The sequence below is a fragment of the Stomoxys calcitrans genome, chromosome 5, assembly GCF_963082655.1.
Source record: "Stomoxys calcitrans chromosome 5, idStoCalc2.1, whole genome shotgun sequence".
NCBI classification, from domain to species: Eukaryota; Metazoa; Arthropoda; class Insecta; order Diptera; family Muscidae; genus Stomoxys; species Stomoxys calcitrans.
The window spans coordinates 140912326-140932873 of record NC_081556.1 but is presented as its reverse complement, the minus strand read 5'-3'; the positions used below and the strand labels follow the sequence as shown (position 1 = coordinate 140932873).

The 20548-nt window shown below is 37.5% G+C and overlaps 1 protein-coding gene across 1 annotated transcript; it reads right to left on the bottom strand.

Moving 5' to 3' along the window:
- Positions 1 to 6524: 6524 nt before the first annotated feature.
- LOC106080732 (antichymotrypsin-2) lies at positions 6525 to 13812 on the bottom strand. Its single transcript, XM_013242235.2, has 2 exons — positions 12904 to 13812; positions 6525 to 6895 (listed from the first exon to the last, which is right to left on the bottom strand). The coding sequence occupies exons 1-2, from the start codon at positions 13762 to 13764 to the stop codon at positions 6626 to 6628; spliced, it is 1131 nt and encodes a 376-aa protein (XP_013097689.2). The 5' UTR covers positions 13765 to 13812; the 3' UTR covers positions 6525 to 6625.
- Positions 13813 to 20548: the final 6736 nt, after the last annotated feature.

The following is a 20548-nucleotide window of genomic DNA, read 5'->3' as shown; positions in this document are numbered from 1 at the left end:
TTTCGCTTATAACTCTCTCTCTCTTCTATGGCGGCCTTTCTCCTTCTCTTACTCTCTGTTTTTGTTTTTTGGGGAACATATATTGGGGAGCAGCCGGTGACTCAAACAAGTAGCCCACATATACAAATGTACATGCATGTGTATATGGATCAGGGATGGAAAATACAAATTTTGAAATGGTACTTAAAAGGTACTTTTTGGGCTGAAAGAGTAAAATGAGAGTTTGTTTTGCAAAAATAACCTTCCACGAGCACTGTCATTAGAATGCTGCCAAATATATGCGAAGTTCTGTCCATGGGTGTTTAGGTTTTGCGTTTGAATGGCCTTAGTTTTATTTTGCACATAACTCTCTCTCTCTCTATTTTTTGGGGGAACATATATTGGGGAGCAGCCGGTGACTCAAACAAGAAGCCCACATATACAAATGTACATGCATGTGTATATGGATCAGGAATGGAAAATACAAATTTTGAAATGGTACTAAAAAGGTACTTTTTGGGCCGAAAGATTACTTTTCAGGTTTTCATAAAGATTTGAAAAATATTCTAGTGAATAAATCAAGCCTTTGGTAAGATTCAAATTATTTTAAGTAAATTCAAAAAAAGTTAACCACACCACAATACCGTTATTATACCCGCCACCATAGGATGGAGGTCATACTTATCTAGTCATTCCGTTTGTAAAACCTTGAAATATTGATATGCGATCTCATAGAGTCTAAACAGCCATGTTCGTCTGTCGAAATCACGATAGCGGTCGAACGCTAAGTACGATCCGAATCGGTCTGTAAACAGACATAGCCCCCATATAAACCGATCCCCGGATTTGATTTGTTGGGCCCTTAGAAGCCTAAATATTCATCCGAGGTGGCTTAAATTTGGAACAAAGACTTCAAATATGAATTTTAACATCCATGCAAAGTATGATCCGAATCGATCCATAAACAGATTAGCCCCCTATAAACTGACTCCCGTATTTGACTTATTGAGCCCTTAGAAGCCTCAATTTTCATCCGATTTGGCCGAAGTTTAGAACAAAGACTTATGTTATGACTTCCAACATCCATGCCGAGCATGATTCGAATCGGTGTGTACATAGAGATATAGCCTCCATATAAACCGATCCAAGGATTTGACTTCTCAAGATCCTAGAAGACTCATCCGATTTGACTGAAACTTGGAACAAATGCTTGAGTAATGACTTCCAACATCTATGTCAAGTATGATCCGAATCGGTCTGCTTCTTCAGCCCTTAGATTTTATCTGATTTGACTGACATTTGGCCCAACCCCTATATAATGACTTAAAACATCAGTGCCAAGTTTTATCCGAATCGGTCAATGTGTTGTAATAGGCCCCTCTAAGTATCACAGTAGCGCAGAGGTTAGCATGTCCGACTATGACGCTGAACGTCTGGGTTCGAATCCTGATGAGAACGTCATGAAAATTTTTAGCGGTGGTTATCCCCTCCTTATGCTGGCGACATTTGGGAAGTACTGTACCATTTGGTATGGTAGCCATGTAAAAATTTCTCCACCAAGAGCTGTCACACTGCGGCACGCCGTTCGGACTCGGCTATAAAATGGAGGTCCCTTATCATTGAGCTTCAAACTTGAATCGGACAGCACTCATTGATATGTGAGAATTTTGTTCCTTAATGGAATGTTCATGGGCAAATTTGAAATTTTTCACTATTTTTGTTTTAGAGAATAAAAAAAAACTTGCTGGTTCCATTCAATACAACATTCTCTGCTATATCTAAATCTGGACCGATCTGGACCAAATTGCAGAGGGACGTCCAAATGCCCAACACAACTCACTGTCCCAAAATTTGACAATAAATCCGCCTTTTGTGGACCCAAGACCTTAAATCGAGTGATCGGTCAATATTCAAATCTGGACCGATCTGATCCAAAATGAAGAAGGATGTCGAAGGGCCTAACTTAACTTACTGTCCCAAATTTCGGCGAAATCGGATAATAAATGCGCCTTTTATCCGATCTGGGCCAAATTGAATAACGATGGCGACTGGCCTAACGCAACTCACTGTTCCAAATTTTGGACCCCAGACTTTAAATCGAGAGATCGGTCTATGGGCCAAATTGAAGAAGGATGTCGAAAGGTCTAACACAACTCACTGTTTCATATTTCACCAAAATAAGATAATAAATGTGGCTTTTATGGACCTTAAGTCGGCGGATCGGTCTATATGGGGGTTATATCAAGATATAGTCCAATATAGCCCATTTTCGAATTTAACCTTCCTATGGAAAGAAAAATAATATGTGCAAAGTTTCAATATCTCAATATCTCTATTATTAAAGACTGTAGCGAGATTTCAACAGACAGACGAACGGATATGGCTACATCGTCTTAGATTTTAACGCTGATCAAGAATATGTATACATTATAGGGTCGGAAATGAATATTTCAATGTGTTGCAAACGGAATGACAAAATGAATATACCCCCATTCTTCGGTGGTAAGTATTAAAACGAGCAGATGGAAAGGCATGAAAAACATCCAAATTGTCCAAATAATTCTTTGGGCTTGAAAAAGTACTAAATCAGTCACGGGGATATTACAGTACTCCTCGCGTCGAAAAGTACTCAAAAATGTCTATATTAATGACTTTTCCATCCCTGATATAGATATGTCCCCTTCTAGCGTTTGCTCTCACACTAGTTGCCATTGAAATTTCTCAACGGAATTGTTTTTGTTTTGATGGGGAGTGTTGATATTGTATGGTATATTTTTTTTATATATGTATGCATGTGTGTACGCATATATTTGTGAGATTGAAGAGCGAATTGCAATATCTGCTGGATGCAGATATTGCATCCAGCAGATATTGCAATATTAAATGAATTCGATATTATTATTCTATTGGAAACCCATCTTATCATGGAAAATACAAGACAGGCAGAAAAATACTTTCCCGATCATTGTATAAACTGGATAAATGCTACAAGATTAAGCCGATTTGGAAGGGCAATTGGTGGAGTTATGATAGGTGTAAAAAGGTCATTAACAAAATATAACATCAGCTACCACTTTCATAGCACCAATGAAGTACAATGCTTGCATATCAAAACTGCCTACTCCACGCTGCGAATAATACCATTATATCTGAGAAGCGCAAACTGGTCTAATGATTACTCGATTGTTAAGAACTTCGTGGAACAGTCAGATTGCGATAATTACATTCTAATCGGAGACTTAAATATACGTATAGGCAATTTACAGCAAGATATTGCTCCACTATATAGAGAGCTATTTCCTGCTGGAAAAGCAATAAGAAAATCCAAAGATGAGGAAATAAATGCAAAGGGCCGAACATATTTGGAATTCTGCAACGAAAATAATCTGATGATTCTAAATGGGCAAACCAGAGGTGATGAAAATGGGAATCTTACGTTTATTAGTACTGTTGGGGAATCTGTGAATGATATCTGTTCAGTATCTCAATCTTTGTTGAAATATGTGGAAGGCTTTCATGTTGATGAAAAAATATGGTCTGACCATCTACCAATAGTTCTAACATTGGAATTAAACTCGCCGAATAATGCTGAAAAAAATTTGAAATTATTACCTAAATTGCACTGGAAGGATGCAGATAAATATATTTACCAGAGCAAGCTTAATAGAAATTTGCAAACTATTCTGGAAAACAATGAAAGAATATGTCTAAAAGATTTGACTGGAGTTATAACAGCATCATCAGAAGCGACAATCACGTCAAAATTCACACCAAAGATGAAATGGTTCAATGAAACATGTCATTGGGCCAGAAGAAAGGTTTTTGAAAACTTGCGCAAATTTAGAAAAAATAACAATGAAATACAGAAGCAAAAATACTTAAGCGCAAAAAAGAAGTACAAAGAAGTATGTGAGATGAGCAAACGTAGGTACTTTTGTCTCATTAATGAAAAAATTAACAATATTAAAAATGGCAAAGAATGGTGGAAGCTAGTAAAAGAAATAAATAATCAAGAGCTTAAAATAAGTCATAAAATCTCAGTCGACATGTTAAAAGACTACTTCATACGGCTTTTGAATCCTGAGCAGACTTCATTACCAATACTATATGCCCCAATGCTAGCAACAGACCACTTGTTGGATATGGAAATTACAGTGGACGAAGTTAAAGATATGCTACAAAATGTTAAACTGCACAAAGCGCCAGGGGAGGACAGAATTCCGTATGAATTTTTCATACACGCCACTGAAGGGTTTCTATCGGAATTAGCTCGTGGATACAACAAAGTGTATGAAAATGCAGATGTGGAAGATACATTTATAAAGACCATAATATTCCCGATCCACAAAAAAGGTTGTCTTAGTGATGTTTCGAATTATAGAGGAATCTCCTTTATGAACTGCGTTGCTAAAATCTTCATGGGAATCCTCAATGAAAGGCTTATTACCTGGATTGAAACACGAAAGTTACTGCTGGAATATCAGGCTGGATTTCGCAGAAATTATTCAGCCGCAGACAACATTTATAACCTTGCTGCAATAGTTAATATCAAGATGGCAGAAAAAAAGAAAGTATATGCCTTCTTCGTTGACTTCAAGGCTGCATTTGATAATGTCAGTCGAAGTCTACTAATTTATAAACTACATGAACTTGGTATTTCCTATAAATTTGTTAAAATGGTAGAAAGCATTTATAAAAACACAAAATCAGCAGTTTGGGCAGGTGAGGAAATATCTGAATATTTTGATACATTATCGGGCGTGAAACAAGGCTGTCTGTTATCCCCGCTGCTTTTCGCGTTATATCTCAATGACCTCCATGATTTTTTAAAAGGTGGCTTGTATATAGAGGGCTTGAATATAAGATTATTGCTATACGCCGACGATATCGTTATTTTGGCTGAGGATAAACAGATACTTCAACTTATGATAACGAATTTAGAAAAGTATTGCTCTAAATGGAATTTAACGGTCAACATGGCAAAGTCGAAGATAATTGTATTTCGAAAAGGAGGCAGATTAGCCGAACAAGAAAAATGGGTTTTTAAAGGAGAACAAATTGAGATAGTTTCACAATATAACTACCTTGGAGTAATTGTAACGCCACAAATGTCCTTTTTAAAACATATACAAAATCGAAATAGCCAATCGAAGAGTGCCATAAACGTCACATGGAAGAATTTTATAAATAAAGATGAGGTGCCCTTGGCCCAAAAGTGGAACATGTATCAAGCTGTGTGCAGGGCAATCCAATCATATGCTGCGCAAGTGTGGGGCCATTTACATTTTGACGAAGTAGATAAACTACAACGATTTTTTCTAAAACGTGTTCTGAGATTACCTGAATCAACACCAAACTACGCTATTTCAATTGAAACAGGTCTTGATGCTGGCCACATTTATACACTTAAACTGCACTTAAATTATATTTGGAGGACATTGTTTCAATATAACCAAGAAAGGTTACCGTGTCAATTAAGTAAAATAATAATTCGGAAACAGCTATTTTGGGTTAGATCCTTAAATGATTTATTAACCGAACTGGATATGCAGACAATAGAGGAAAATATTTCACCAAATGTCTGGAAATTTATGGAAGCGGCTCTTATAGAACGTGTAGCAACCAATAACAGAACAAAGGATTTGCGTAGAGCACGGCAAAGTAACTCACGTATCTATAAACACTTAGATCTAACACGAGGCACATGTTATTTCAATGGTAATTTCAACAGACAAGAAATCTCCTGGATTTTTAAAGCAAGGTGCGACCTAATTTGTCTTAGTGGAAATCGTTATATATCAGGCACAGATGAAAACAACAACTGTACTATTTGCAATATAAATGAAAAGGAAACACTTCAGCACTTTCTCGGTAACTGTCCAATTCTCAGAGAAATTAGAATACAAATATTTGGTAAACCCCACCTTCAACAACACGAAATCGTATCAATACTAGATGGACATGATGGGGCTGATTGGAAAAAATTAGTGTCTTATCTTATATCGGCGCTTAGATATCGAAAACTTATACTTAATGAATACAATTAAAACAAAACATAACGAAAAAGCCAAACAAACAAGAAACAAGAATATATGCTCTCTTTAACATATAAGTAAATGTACATATTTTTACCGACTGACGACATAATGTCATAGTCGTGAATCCACTTTATTTTTTTTTTTTTGTTTTGCCCAATTGTAATTAAAATTACATTTATATTTAAGAAAATTTTGAATTGTACCAATTATTAAGAAGAAATAAAGTGATACTACTACTACAATAAGAAATAGTCAGCAATTCATAAGTTTTCTTCAATTTTTACTTTTAAAATACTTTTACACCCAGATTCAGAGAAAAGTATTTTTTTTTTATCGTTTTCACAAACAGAAAATAGTCAATTTGACTTTTATTAAATTTATGATAAATAAGAAAAAGTTTTTATTGCTTTAAGTTTTAAGGAATAAGCTGGAGAAAAACGTAAGTACTCATAATTTTTGATTTTATTCAAAACATTTAAAAGATATAAAAATATTGCAACAAAAATATTAAAAATGAATTTTATTTCGTTTTATTCAATATTATTTTATATTATTTTGCATATTTTCATTTTGTTTATTTTTTTTTTGTACAAAAACGCCCCTTAAACTTAATTGGGAGCATTCACAAAAGCTCCTGCAAACAAAATAGTCTGTTTATCCCATATCCAATAGAGGAATGGATGATCCGCTACAAATTCATATACAATGGGTGCGCAACGTTTCCTTATAACTCCTGCCGTGGAAGCAGCTGCCTCACAACCTTCCTCGTTCACCTCTATAGAGGCCTTGTGTATAACATTGCTTAGGGAAATGCCTTCAGCGGGGTCCAGCATATTGCTGAGATCTGCATCATTTCCAAAAGCTTTTTTAATGCCCATCTAAAAGAAACCAAAGAAAAAAGGGTAAAATAGGTCACTATATGGGATTATGCAGGAAATTAAATATTTCATTCGGAAAATTAAAATTTCTCCAAAAACAAATAATAAAAACGCATTATTATTTTAATTCTCTTTCGAAAGGTGTTTAATGATCGAAGATTTTTTTGCAATTAAAAATAAAGCCAGAAGATTACACAACACCAAACAGAGTATGACGCCTTTCGACCTCTTGGTTAAGGAGGTCATCATCGACTACCTTTAGGTATAAAGGCCTCAAGGACCTCATGTTGATAGGTTGTACTTATATCGAATTCATTACGAAAATGCCTTTGTGATATAAGAACGGCACTAACCAAGTTCGACACCCTATCTACTAGTTGTTTTTTTTTTCAATCCATGTGTTTGTATTGTAATATGGATTTTTAGTCCACCAACTACAATTGCTTCCCAAAGGAAAGGGTACTTAAGCTACCCTTTCGCAAAGGAAAGGGTACTAAAGCTACTATTTGCCAAAGGAAAGGGTACTAAAGCTACCTTATCCTAAGGAAAAATGTACCAAAGCTACCCCTTCTCAAAGGAAAGAGTACTAAAGCTAATTTTTCCCAAAGTAAAGTGTACTAAAGCTACCTTTTTCAAAAGAAAGGTTAAAAAAAGCTATCATTTCCCAAAGGAAAGGGTACTAAAGCCACCCTTTCTCAAAAGAAAGTGTACTAAAGCTACCCTTGCGAAAGGAATGGGTACTTAAGCTACCCTTTCCCAAAAGAAAGGGTACTAAAGCTACCCTATCCCAAAGCAAAGTATACTTAACCAACTCTTTCCCAAAGGAAAGGGTAAAAAAGCTATATTTTCCCAAAGGAAAGGGTACTAAAGCTACTATTTCCCAAAGGAGAGGGTACTAAAGCTACCATTTCCCAAAGGAAATGGTACTTAGGTTACCCTATCCCAAGGGAAAGTGTACTAAAGGTACCCTTTCTCAAAGGAAAGGGTACTAAAGCTATCCTTTCCCAAAAGGAAGGGTACTAAAGCTACCTTTTTCCAAAGTAAAGGGTAGTAAAGCTACCTTTTCCCGAATGAAAAGGTACTAATGCTACATTTTTCCAAAGGAATGGGTACTATAGCAACAATTTCCCAAAGGAAAGGGTACTATTGCAACACTTTTCCAAAGGAAATAGGAAAAAGACCCATTTCTCCAAGGAAATGGGATTTATGCTGTCCTCTCTCAAAAGAAAGTGTACTAAAGCTACCATTTTCCGAAGGAAACGGTACTTAACCCACCCTTTCTCAAAGGAAACCTACATTTTCCCAAAGGAAAGAGTACTAAAACTTCCCTTTCCCAAAAGAAAGGGTACTGAAGCTACCTTTTCCCAAAGGAAATGGTACTAAAGCTAAGCTTTCCCAAAGAAAAGGGTACTTAAGCTACCTTTTTCAATGTAAAGGGTATTAAAGCTACCTTTTCCCAAATGAAAATGTACTCAAGCTACATTTTCCCAAAGAAAAGGGTACTATGGCAACACTTTCCCAAAGGAAATAGGAAAAAGCCCCCTTTCTCCAAGGAAATGGAATTTATGCTGTTCTTTCCATAAGGAAAAGGTACCAAAACTATCCTTTCTCAAAGGAAAGGGTACTAAAACTATCCTTTCTCAAAGGATACGGTGCTATAGCTACCCTTTCTCAAAGGAAAGTGTACTAAAGCTACCCTTTCCCAAAGGATAGTGTACTAAAGCTACCCTTTCCTTTCCCTAAGAAAAGGGTATTAAAGCTACCTTTTCCAAAGGAAAAGGTACTAAAGCTACCCTCTCGCAAAGGAAAGCTACCGTTTCTCAGAGGAATGGGTACATAATTTACCCTTTCACAAAAGATGGGTACTAATGCTACGCTTTCCCAAAAGAAAGCGAACTAAAATTATCCTTTCCCAAAGGAAAGGGTACTAAAGCTAACCTTTCCCAAAGGAAAAGGTATTAACGGAAAGGAAAAGGAACTTAATCTACCCTTTCCCAAAGAAAAGATAACTAAAACCACCCTTCCTCAAAGGAAAGGGTACTAAAGCTACCCTTTCCTTATCATACTTGTCTCGAATGATGAGGACTCTAAGACAACTCGGTGTTCTAAATATCATAAAATTCTTTTGAAAAATTTCCCTTTTAATGGCTCAAGGCCATAAATAGGGGGATAGGTCTCTATGGCGCCTATACCCTAAAATGACCCTACGGAGACCTAGTTCGGCAAATATGTTGAGAGGTGAAATTAGTCAAATTTCGGCAAAATCGGATGATAAACGCACCTTGTATGGGCTTAAGACCCTTAATCCGCAGATTGGCCTCTATGGCAGTTATGTCGAAATATGGTTCAATGTAGAACAAATTCGATTTGAAAATCAAGAAACCTATTGCAACTCATTGCTCCAAATTTCAGCAAAATTATCTACAAATGCGGTTATTTTGGGCCCAAGACCCAAAATATGGCCTGATATAAAACATATTGGGTTTGGGTTTCGAAAATGCATCTCATTTTTTTAAAATTTCAGCAAAATCGGCAATAAATGAGGTTGTTATAGGCTTAAGACCCTAAATGGGGACATCGGTCTATGAGACAGCTATACAAATATATAGACCAATCGGGCTCATACACATTACCATAAACTGTGTATGAACAAAATACGAATGTGTGCAAAATTTCAGCTTAATACTCGTATCTCAAGTTTTGAAGGCCCTAGCGGGTTTACAACTGACAGACGGACGGACATGGCAAGATCGTCTTACACTTTTAGTACGATCAAAAATTTGTGATGTATGATCGAAATGGACATTTCGATGTGTTTCAAACGGAATGACAAAATCAATATACCAACAGGTATAAAAAAAGAGTCTAAACGAATCTGTAAAACAGGCTGCTCCAATAAGCTAAGAAGTACTTACGTCACTAATGCTAGTGACATATCTGAATATTTTAGCCTTGCAAAAAATGGGTGAAGCATGCTGTCCGTTATCATTGAACCTTAATTTAAATCGTGCTGCACCCCTAGATTTGAGATAACTCTCTTCATTTGAGATAACTCTCATAATAATACGTGAGAATATTAGTATTTTTTATTTCTTATATAAAGTTAAAAAGCATAAAATCTCCCCAAAAACATAAATTAGTGGGCGTTAAAAAGATTCAATTGAATTTGTTTGCTTTTGTTTCTTGTTATGTGTATTTTCATGAATTTTTTCATAATTTTTGGGAAATATAAAATGACGCAATTAGATAGATATTGCTCGTGACAAACAATCAACAAATTCTATTCCAAACATTTTTTTGCCAATAAACGTATTAGGATGTGCCGATACATTTTTTCCAAGTGACAAAAGTCTTCTATCCCTAGTTTGAATCTAAGTTAGATTGAATAAAGGATTCACGACTTCATAAGTATCCTAAAACGTTGTATAAGTTTCGAAAGTTGGCATAAATTCGAATGTTTATTTATCATCACAATCTAATATTACAAGAGTAGTAAGTTTCTTATGACCAGTTTACATGGCACATCATGATGCGTGGTTATTGTGAAAGTATTAATTAAAATAAGGGTGTATGCGTCACCCGTACACATAACCATCTTAGGAGTCCAAAAGTCTGTCGTGACATTGCCTTCAAAGGCTTCTTTAGGACAATTTGAATTTTTTCACCGATATGGCATATCTGCTGACGTGTCTTACTGATAGAGTGTTATAAAATTTGATTGTAGACGAATTCACTAACTGTGTCCACGAACAAGTCACCACAATATTTTTTATTGAGAAGTTTAAATTTTTTAATTTTAAACGGACGCTCTATAGAGTAAAGGTTATAGACCTTTCACTTGAATTTTCATGAGACATGATAAGATGTTCGTTCGCAATGTCGCTTAAGATATCATGCATGGATTTCGAGACAACTAGATGAAGATGTCATCAACGATTTGTATGGGCTGTCGGCTATATGTCTTTAACGATTTAACATGATCGAGCACCCTTCTTTTAAGACGTCTTGATGACGCGGCATTAGGTTAGGTTAAATGGGTCGCCCATCAAAGGTGAGTTCTCTCGGAGGCCAGTTTGGCCCATTGTGATACCCTAAAGAGAGAAAGGGAAGAAAAAGGAAAACATGTGAGACCTCTTGCTAGAGGTTATACACGAAAAAAAGACAGGAGGAGTGGAGAAACCCGAGCGGGAGGTGAAGAACCGCCTTTCGCTACTCAAGCGGGGACCTACCTACACCGGAGCCTGTGTCACCATCCATTCGGAACCATCCTATTCCCTCAACAAATCTCAGGAGAAATACCAGAGGTACATTCGCAAGTTCACCCAGATCATAGTAGAAACGGCTCCCCAGAGTTCTCCTTTCTGGGGAGCCGTTTCTACGTCTCTGTAGAACCGGACAGGAACAAAGCAAGTGCTCTATAGTCTCCTCCTTATCCTCATCGAGCCAACTCCTACAGAAGTCATTGTGCGGTATCCCCATGCGTGCCGACATGCGGTCTATGGCACATTGTCCCCTATTAAAGTTCTCATCGACCTCTTATCGAACGCCAGCAATTCCAACTACCTCCTCCAGTCGATGACCGGCCATAGCGCCTTCGCAGTCCGTCAACATCTACCGTGTCCCATCTCGCCACCGACGCCGACCTGGCCATCCTCTCTACTTTGTTCAGTAGCTCGACAAATGGCACACAGGCAAGACCGATGACCGGGCCGCCCGACGCAGACGAACACCCTCCTGGCGCGCTCGTCCGTCCTGATATTTCCTGGAATTCCCTCATGCCCATGAACCCATGTCAGCGTCACATTGTGGGCCCAGAGCTAATCCAAGGATTCCAATTAGTCCGCCACGCATCTCGACCTCACCATCCTCGACCCCAAGGCCTTGAGCGCCGCCATACTGTCCACATAAATTCTGAGTTTTGAGGGCGGTAGGTTCCTTGCCAGAATTTCTCTTGCGGCTACTGCAATGGCACCGACTTCTTCTGTCAGTCTCAGAGACATACTGATATTGAGTGCATCAGAGTAGACCCCCAATCCAGTCCCTGATGCCATCTTGGAGCCATCTGTGTAGATTGAGTTCTCATCCTCCTCAAGTACACTATCCACCCCGACGCGGCATTAGTCATGGCTGAAAGATCAAATTCATTTGATTTTTTCGACGATTGTCGTCTATCGATTACCGTTTTAGCCTAATACTGTCTTCAATTATTCCGAAATCCGACGGACTCCATTTTTTGCCAGAACACAAACAAAAGTCAAACAATAACACACAATAAAGACAACATCATTGAGTTGATTCTCATTTAACAATGTCTTGGGTCTTGACTTCTTGAGCCTCTAGAGGGCGCAATTCTCGTCCGACTTGACTGAAATTTTGCACGTAGTGTTTTGGTATCACTTTCAATAACTGTGTAAAGTATGATTCAAATCGGTTCATAATCTCGTATAGCTGTCATATAAACCGATCTCTTGGATCTTGACTTCTTGAGCTAATAGAGCGCGCAATTTTCATCCGGGACCGATTTCGTGGATGGTTTCGGTTCCAATTCAGTACGACATAAAATTTCACATCCTGGAATTTTGCTCTGACATCGGTTTGATATCGGTACAATATGGCGGTAAATACACCAGATTTCCCTCAGTCGTCTCTCATTTTTAGTTACGATGTCGGTAAGACATCGTATCCGATATCGGATTATTCATCCGATTGTCGGACCGATATCGGAAAGTTATGTTAGCTGGGTTAATGCCCATTTCGTTAGCATTTAATAACCTGGTGTTTGCCTACAATAACTTAGAGAACACGAAACCTTTTTTGGCAACCCTAGTTCCGTACGTGGGATGGTGGAAAAAACGGGGCAATCGGAAGGACAGCATCAACGACACATGGTATAAAGAATTGAATTTTATTTTACTTGTATGTCAATAGAATTTTTTTGTTATATTTTAAGATTTGTTAAAAATAAAACTTTTTTTAGCACTTTTTTCCTTCTAATTCTATTTACTTACCTTTTGCAAAGTCTTTGCCAGATCAAGCGAATATTCAATTTTAAACTTTGGAAACATAACCTGGACATTTTTTCTTTCACACATTTCCTTTGACAAATCCAACAAATTTACATCTTTCAAGTTTTCTGCCAAATCCTTTAAGCCATCACGTTTGTCGGGCAACAGAGCAAACAAACTCAAATCAGAATCCTTATAAGGCATTTCCAAAGCTACACAATTGTATTGGTCGAACTCACCATAACGGAAAGCGGTCTTTTGAGTCATGTATGGCAGTTTAATCGATTCTTCGGCGCTTATCCAAAAATCTTCCTCTGAGGTTTTGGCCTCATCGAATTTCTTACACCATTCACCTTTGAAGTGTAGAGCATTCAAGAGTACCAAACGAGTGGAGGCATCTAAAATACCCTCCTTTATCAAATTCGTTATTTTACCGGCGGTCTTTTCCTCCACCCAGTCATTAATTGTTTTGGTGGCCTCTTGGCTTTCAGCAAAGTCTATGAGCTCAGCACTGGCATTATATTTATCTTTTGTTATATTGGCATACTCATCCCGTAATTTGGATTCTTTTTGTAAATAAACTTTATTGGCTATTTTCAGTAAATCATTTTTGTGGTATTTTTGCAGGATATTTTCGAAAGAGGCAGCAACTTCATCGGAAGAGTTGGAGACATATTTCATTACCTGGGCTATTTCTTCGGCAGTTTCACCCTTTGCTCCCGCAAATACTATAGCCATGCAAGTTCGAATGGAGAAGGGTGAAAAGATGGTATTCTTTTTGGTAGTGGTCACCTCCAATTGTTTAAATAGTTCTTGGGTGAATTGAGCACCGCCTCGAGCATATTGCAAGTCCGTATCAGTCATGTTAATTTAATAATTTTAGAACAATTTAGGTGTTAGTAGTCCCTTTGCTTATGGTGTCTCGAGAAATACTATCTGAGATTGAATGCCTTTGCTGTGGACCGTTGAACTATTTGCTGCTTTCTCTCATTTAAAGAGAAAGTTTTTCATACCCGTAGCAGAATAGAGTTGCCAAATAAAAAAATTTCGTTGACCAATATTTAGTTTTAATACTCACCACCGAAGAATGGGGCTATAGTCATTTTATCATTTCGTTTGCCACACAGCGAAATTGATAAACTTCCGACTCTATAAAGTATTTATATATATTCTTGGTTAGCAACGGTTTGCGCAAATGGTCCTTTTACAACACATCGAAATATTCATTTCCGACCCTATGCAGATGCAAATTTGCCCCAATACATTCCATTAAGGAACAGGGGCAAATTTCTTACATATCACACATCGATTCAAGTTTAAGCTCAATTATAAGGGCTTCGTTCGAATTCGGCTATAGAAAATAGCCGAATTCGAACGGCGTGCCGTAGTCCAACACCTTTTGGGAAGAAATTTTTACATGGAAAAGTACCTCACAAATTTCGCCTCAAATAGAAAGGGATAACCACCGATGAAATGTTTTCTGATGTTCTCGACTGGATTTGATTCAGTGTCATAGGCGAACATGCTAACCTCTGCTCTTCGGTGGTCTCCGATATATATTCTTGATCGTCGTAAAAATCTAAGACGATCTAGCCAGGTCCGTTTTTCTGTCTAGCCGCCCGTCTAATGAAATCACGCTACAGTCTTTAACAAGTAAAAAGGCGTTAAGTTCGGCCGGGCCGAACTTTGAATACCCTCCGAAGTAAACCACCTTTCGTCAAAATCCAATGGAAAATGCATACCCCCAGCAGCTATATCGAAGTATGTTCTGAATTTGACCAAATACTTATAAGTACAAGTCATTGTTTAATTGTGTATAACAAAATATTGGTATTTTTAGTAGCTATATCTAAAAGTACACCTATCTGAACCATATACGACACGGATGTCGAAAAGCCTAACAAAAGTCACTGTGTCAAATTTCAGTGAAATCGGATTATAAATACGCCTTTTATGGGGCCAAGACTTTAAATCGAGATATCGGCCATATCGGTAGATATGGCAGCTATATCCAAATTTTGACCAAATTGGGGCAAGATTTAGAAAAATGTCTAAGGGCCTAACACAACTAACTGTCCCAAATTTCGGCGAAATTGGATAATAAATGCCCTTTTTATGGGCCCAAACTTTTAAATCGAGAGATCGGTCTATATGGCAGTTATATGCAAATCTCGATCGATTTGGACCAAATTGCAGGAATATGTCGAGGGGCTTAACTTAACTCATTGTCCCAAATTTCGGCGACATCGCACAATAAATACGCCTTTTATGGTCCCAAATCCTTAAATCGAGATATCGGTCTATATGGCAGCTATATTCAAATCTGAACAGATCTGGGTCAAATTGCTGAAATATGTCGAAAGGCCTAACACATCTCACTGTCATAAATTTCGGCGACATCGCACAATAAATTCGCCTTTTTATGGATGCAAAACCTTGAATCAAGAGATCAGTCTATATGGCAGCTATATCCAAGTCTGGATCGATCGGTGCCATATTCCAGAAGTATGTCGAGGGGCTAAACTTAGCTCACTGTGCCTAATATCGGCGTCATCGGACAATAAATGCGCGTTTTTGTGGGCCCAAAACCTTGAGATCGGTCTATAAGGCAGCTATATTCAAATCTGGACCGATCTGAAATTGAAGAAGGATGTCGACGGATCTAACACAACTCACTGTCCCAAATTTCAGCAAAATCGGATAATAATGTGGCTTTTATGTGCCTACGACACTAAATCGGCGGATCGGTCTATATGCAGTTATATCCAAATCTGGTCCAATCTGAGCCAAATTGAAGAAGAATGTCGAAGGGCCTAACACAACTCACTGTCCCAAATTTCAGCAAAATCAGATAATAAATGTGGCTTTTAGGGGCCTAAGACTCCAAATCGGCGGATCGGTCTATATGGGGGCTATGCCAAGATATAGTCAATATATATATAGATATAGCCCATCTTCGAACTTAACCTGCTTATGAACAAAAAAGAATATGTGCAAAGTTTCAGCTCAATATCTCTATTTTTAAAGAATGAACAGACGGATGGACATGGCTAGATCGTCTTAGATTTTTACGCTGACCAAGAATATATGTATACTTTATTGGGTCGGAAATGGATATTTCAATGTGTTGCAAACGGAATGACAAAATTAATATACCCCCATCCTTCGTTGGTGGGTATAAAAATGGAAAAAGTGAACGCGTTGTATTTAGCTAACGGCATATTAGATGCATTGCTAGAAAGTTCTTCATGCGAAGACGAACATGCGATCTTTATTATTTGATCAAAATGACTACAATGGGCATATGAAAAATCGGCCCCACCGAACTAAGCACGTTTTTACTTTTATTTTTATACATTTATCTGAACGTTGGTATCCCTGCATCACACTCACATCTATAGACTTTGGATGACGTCACGAAACACTGAGACCTCTATATTTCTATTCTTCACTCTCGCTCTCTCTCTCTGTCTAGATATTCAAATTAGTGACTGCTTAAAATCTAAACATAAACAATGTGCCGGCATTTTTGGTTTGTCACACAAAATTGCATATGCTTTGCATTTATTAGGATGTAACGTAAAATGAGATTTAAACATTTTTCCGTGCCGATTTTACTATAAGAAAAAATAAAATTTGAGAATTTTGTGAAACTCAAAAAGATTTCCCTTTACGAATGTATGGAATTTTTAATTTTGCCTTTTGTAACAAAAAATATTTTTATTACTTAATAGCTTTTGTTGATATAATGATGAAAATTATTTAAAAATTAAGAGATAAAAACAATTTCTGAGATTTACACTTGCTTTAATTTTTGTTAAGTACCTACATTAGCAAATACCCCTGCAAACAATATTAGCTGCTTATTCCAAATCCAATACAAAAAGGGATGATTAGCCACAAACTCTTTTACCGTTAAGCCACAACGGCCTTTTACAATTGCGCCTGTTGCAGCAGCTGCCTCAGAACCTTCCTCATTGACTTCAATACAGACCTTGTGGAAAACATTGGTAATGGATAAAGGTTCAGGAGATTCCAAAAAGCTTGTGAAATTTGCGTCAGCATCAAAAGCTTTAGTAATACCCATCTAAAGAGAAGAAAAATATTAAGGAATATGTTCGGCCAGCAAAATCGTATATACCCTAAATCAGGGACAGCAAGCATATTTTGATTTTGTTGTGAGCTACAGTTAACTTATAGTTTAAGTCCATGATAAAATCGTTCAAGGAACTTTACAAATGAGATCCATAATGGAAGGTGTATAAGGTTGACCAAACTTAACAACTTGTTTTACTTTTCAATTTAATTCAACTTTTTATTTTCATTATTAAATGGTCTTCCATAGTATGACTTACCTCTTTCAAAAACTATTTTTAGCTGCTTTAGAGTTGTTACAGAAATCTATTGATTCTGCCTCGCCATGATAATGATCTTTGACTACAGCATGATATTCTGATTTAATACTTTTACCTTGCCTGATTGGTTCTAAGGCTTAGTGCAAATATTGCGCCACCTCGCTATGGCAAATGGAACCATATTTCAAAGTATTGGCGATTTCATTGGCTGTCTCGCCTTCAGCACCCGCATAGACCAGAGCCATACATGTTTGTATGGAAAAGGGTGAAACAATAATATTTTCTTTGCTACTGAAGGCTTTTAGTTGCTCCAAAAGTTCTACGGTAAATAGGACACCACCTTGCATAAATTTTGGATTGAGATCTGTCATTGTGAATTTGTATGTATACTATGCTAATGCTTTGAATTTGACTTTTTCTATCCGTGATTTTTAGAGAATGTTTGACAATATTTTGGGCATGTTTGCTGGTGCATGTTCGTACGTACATATACATCTGTATTATGACGTAAGCGTTTCTCTCAGTTTGACCGTTAAGAGCAGATTTTTGAATGAGAGATTGCCTCTCTTTCTCTTGTCTTGCATAGAAAGCAAAAACAATAATTACCTTTATTTAGTATGTTTAGTATACTGTTATGAAATTGGGATTGCGTTCATTGTTCTCACAATAGTGAATGAGTGGCATTGTCTATAATAATAAACAAATTTGTATATAGTATTGGGCTAATCTTTGCTACATTAGTATTAATTTTCTTCATGATGGACCAAAAACTGCATATATTAAGAGAAGAGAAGACAAGACCTTGAAACTTTTGAATGGGTTACAAATGAGAGGTATAGTTGTCTACTATCTAGCAATGTCCGTTCGCTGTCCGTCTGTCTGTGGGAATACACGCTAACTTTCGAAGGAGTACTGCTAGGCGCTTGAAATTTTGCACAAATACTTCCTACTAATGTAGGTCGGCTAGGATTGTTAATGAGTCATATCGGTCTATATTTATAGCTCGCATATTAACCGATCTTATTTCTTGAGCCTCTAGAGGGCGCAATTCTTATTCGATTTTGCTGAAATTTTGCGTAATGACTTCTCCAAGTTACGTGCCAAGTATGGTTCAAATAGTCCTATATCCTGATACAGCTCCCATATAAACCGACCTCCCGAATTGACTTCTTGAGCCCATAGAGGGCGCAATTCTTATCGGATTTTGGCTGAAATTTTGTACTATGACGTATTTTATGACAGTAAGTGGATGTACTAAGTATGGTTCGAATCGGTCTTAAACCTGATATAGCCCCCATATAAACCGTTCTCCCGATTTTACTTCTTGAGCCTTATACGATTTTGTTGAAATTTGGCACTGTCACTGTATCCATGACTTCTAACAAAATGGTCTAAATCGGTCAATAAGCTAATAAAGCTTCCATATACACCGATCTCCCGATTTTTCTTCTTGAGCCCGTGGAGGACGTAATTTTTATCCGATTTGGTTGAAATTTTGAATTTTACTATTGTTTTAAACATCCAAGCCAAGTATGGCCCGGCTAAGTTTATAACTTGACATAGCATAGCAATTCTTATCCATTATCCTTTGTTTGCCTAAAAAGGGATACCGGGAAAAGAACTTGACAAATACGATCCATGGTGGAGGGTATGTAAGATTCTGCCCCGGCGAACTTAGCACGCTTTTACTTGTTAAAGTTAAAAAAGTAAAATATGAATAAATTCGGCTGGACCAAATCTTAAAAACTCTTTACCAAGAAAGATTTCTTATTAAAGGCTGAAACTAGCAGAATATAACTAGAGCCCATAATCTGTACAAAATTCAAGCTGGACAGTTAAATGTTACGCACAGTGGGATTGGAATATTAGTGTAAATAAGTCTGTCAATTGTTAACGGATACAGATCTCTTCAATGAAAACACAGTGTCCGTAGCCGCCACATGACCAAATAGAAAGCTCCCTTAGCCTCACATCAGTGGTCGCAGCAATTTGTCTGGCCGCAATATTCAGAAGCATTAAGAGGATAGTCCAAGGTTCCTTTGTCAGCACACCAAGTGCTGCCGACAAGGGTCTTGAGAACGTTGTTTCTACTTTTGTGTACGGTGATGGCATGTAAAGCAGTTGTAGTCCTATGCAGCCTTCGAAATGCAGGCTGATGCTCGAAGAATGAAAATTACCAACGGCAGGATCGGAAGGAGAAGTCCCTTAGGCGTCATGGCTCCTTATGAAAGAAGACAGATCGGTCTGTACGACTTCCCCTTGCTCGTGTCCTTTTCTGGTTTCAGGCTGAGGACAGTTGTAAGGTACTCGACTCCAGACAGATCCAGAGTCTTCAGCATCAGTGTAGAGCACGGATGAAATTCGTAGCTTCGTGCAGTGTAAATTGTATTGGCTGTCCAGCGGCACGGAGATCACGGATACTACGAATGGCGCCCCTTCTAGCCTTGTCACTCTCGGGCCAATAAATTGACGTTTATCTAAGGAAAAAATGTTTTCTTAAGCAAGCAAAGAAAAAACCAACCAAACCAAAAATCAGCTGTTCTGCAAATTTTCACTGGAAGTCGTTCGCGTTCTTTTGCCTGCAATTTTTCAAAGAGTGTAAAATGGCGCGTACTCTTCTGCAAATTTTGACAGACAAATTTTTACTGGTAAGGTACGCGAACAGACCTAAAAACTCGTCGAAGTGCACTTCACGAGAAAAATTTATACTCAGATGTTTACGGTACACTACCTAGTAATTATGTCATGGATGGTAGCAGCAAATATGGTACTGATCAGACTATATGTATATATAGCTGTCATATAGACCGATCACCCGATAAAGGGCCCGAAGCCCATTTTAACCGATTTCGTTGAAATTTGAAACAGTGAGTTATTTTTAGCCTCCTGATATCCTACCTAAATATGGTTGAGATTGGACTATATTTAGGCTTTATTTAAGCTTTATTTAATACCCGATTTCGCAGAAATTTGAAAAAGTAAGTTTTTCTGAACCTCCCGTTATCCGACCTTAAAATGGTTCAGCTCGGATTATATTTGGATATAGCTGCCAAAGTGACCAATACTTTGTTCTACAAAATTGAATAGTGACTTATATATATTAGACCAATCAATGTCTGTGCGGAATTTGGGTGCTTCACCGGATTGTGACGAAAAGGGGTTTACATATATTCCCGAGGTGGTGGGTATCCAAAGTTCGGCCCGGCCGAACTTAATTCCCTTTTACTTGTTTTTTTTTGCTTTTGATAAAAGAAAGTTTACTAGATTTCAAAATATAAAAAATTTGTTGACAT

Excerpts from the sequence above, each read along its gene's own strand:
- LOC106080732 (XM_013242235.2), bottom strand. The coding sequence starts at position 13,764 with ATGACTGATACGGACTTGCAATATGCTCGAGGCGGTGCTCAATTCACC. Across the intron at positions 6,896-12,903 it reads TGGCAAAGACTTTGCAAAAG|ATGGGCATTAAAAAAGCTTT; the intron begins GTAAGTAAATAG and ends GGTTTCTTTTAG.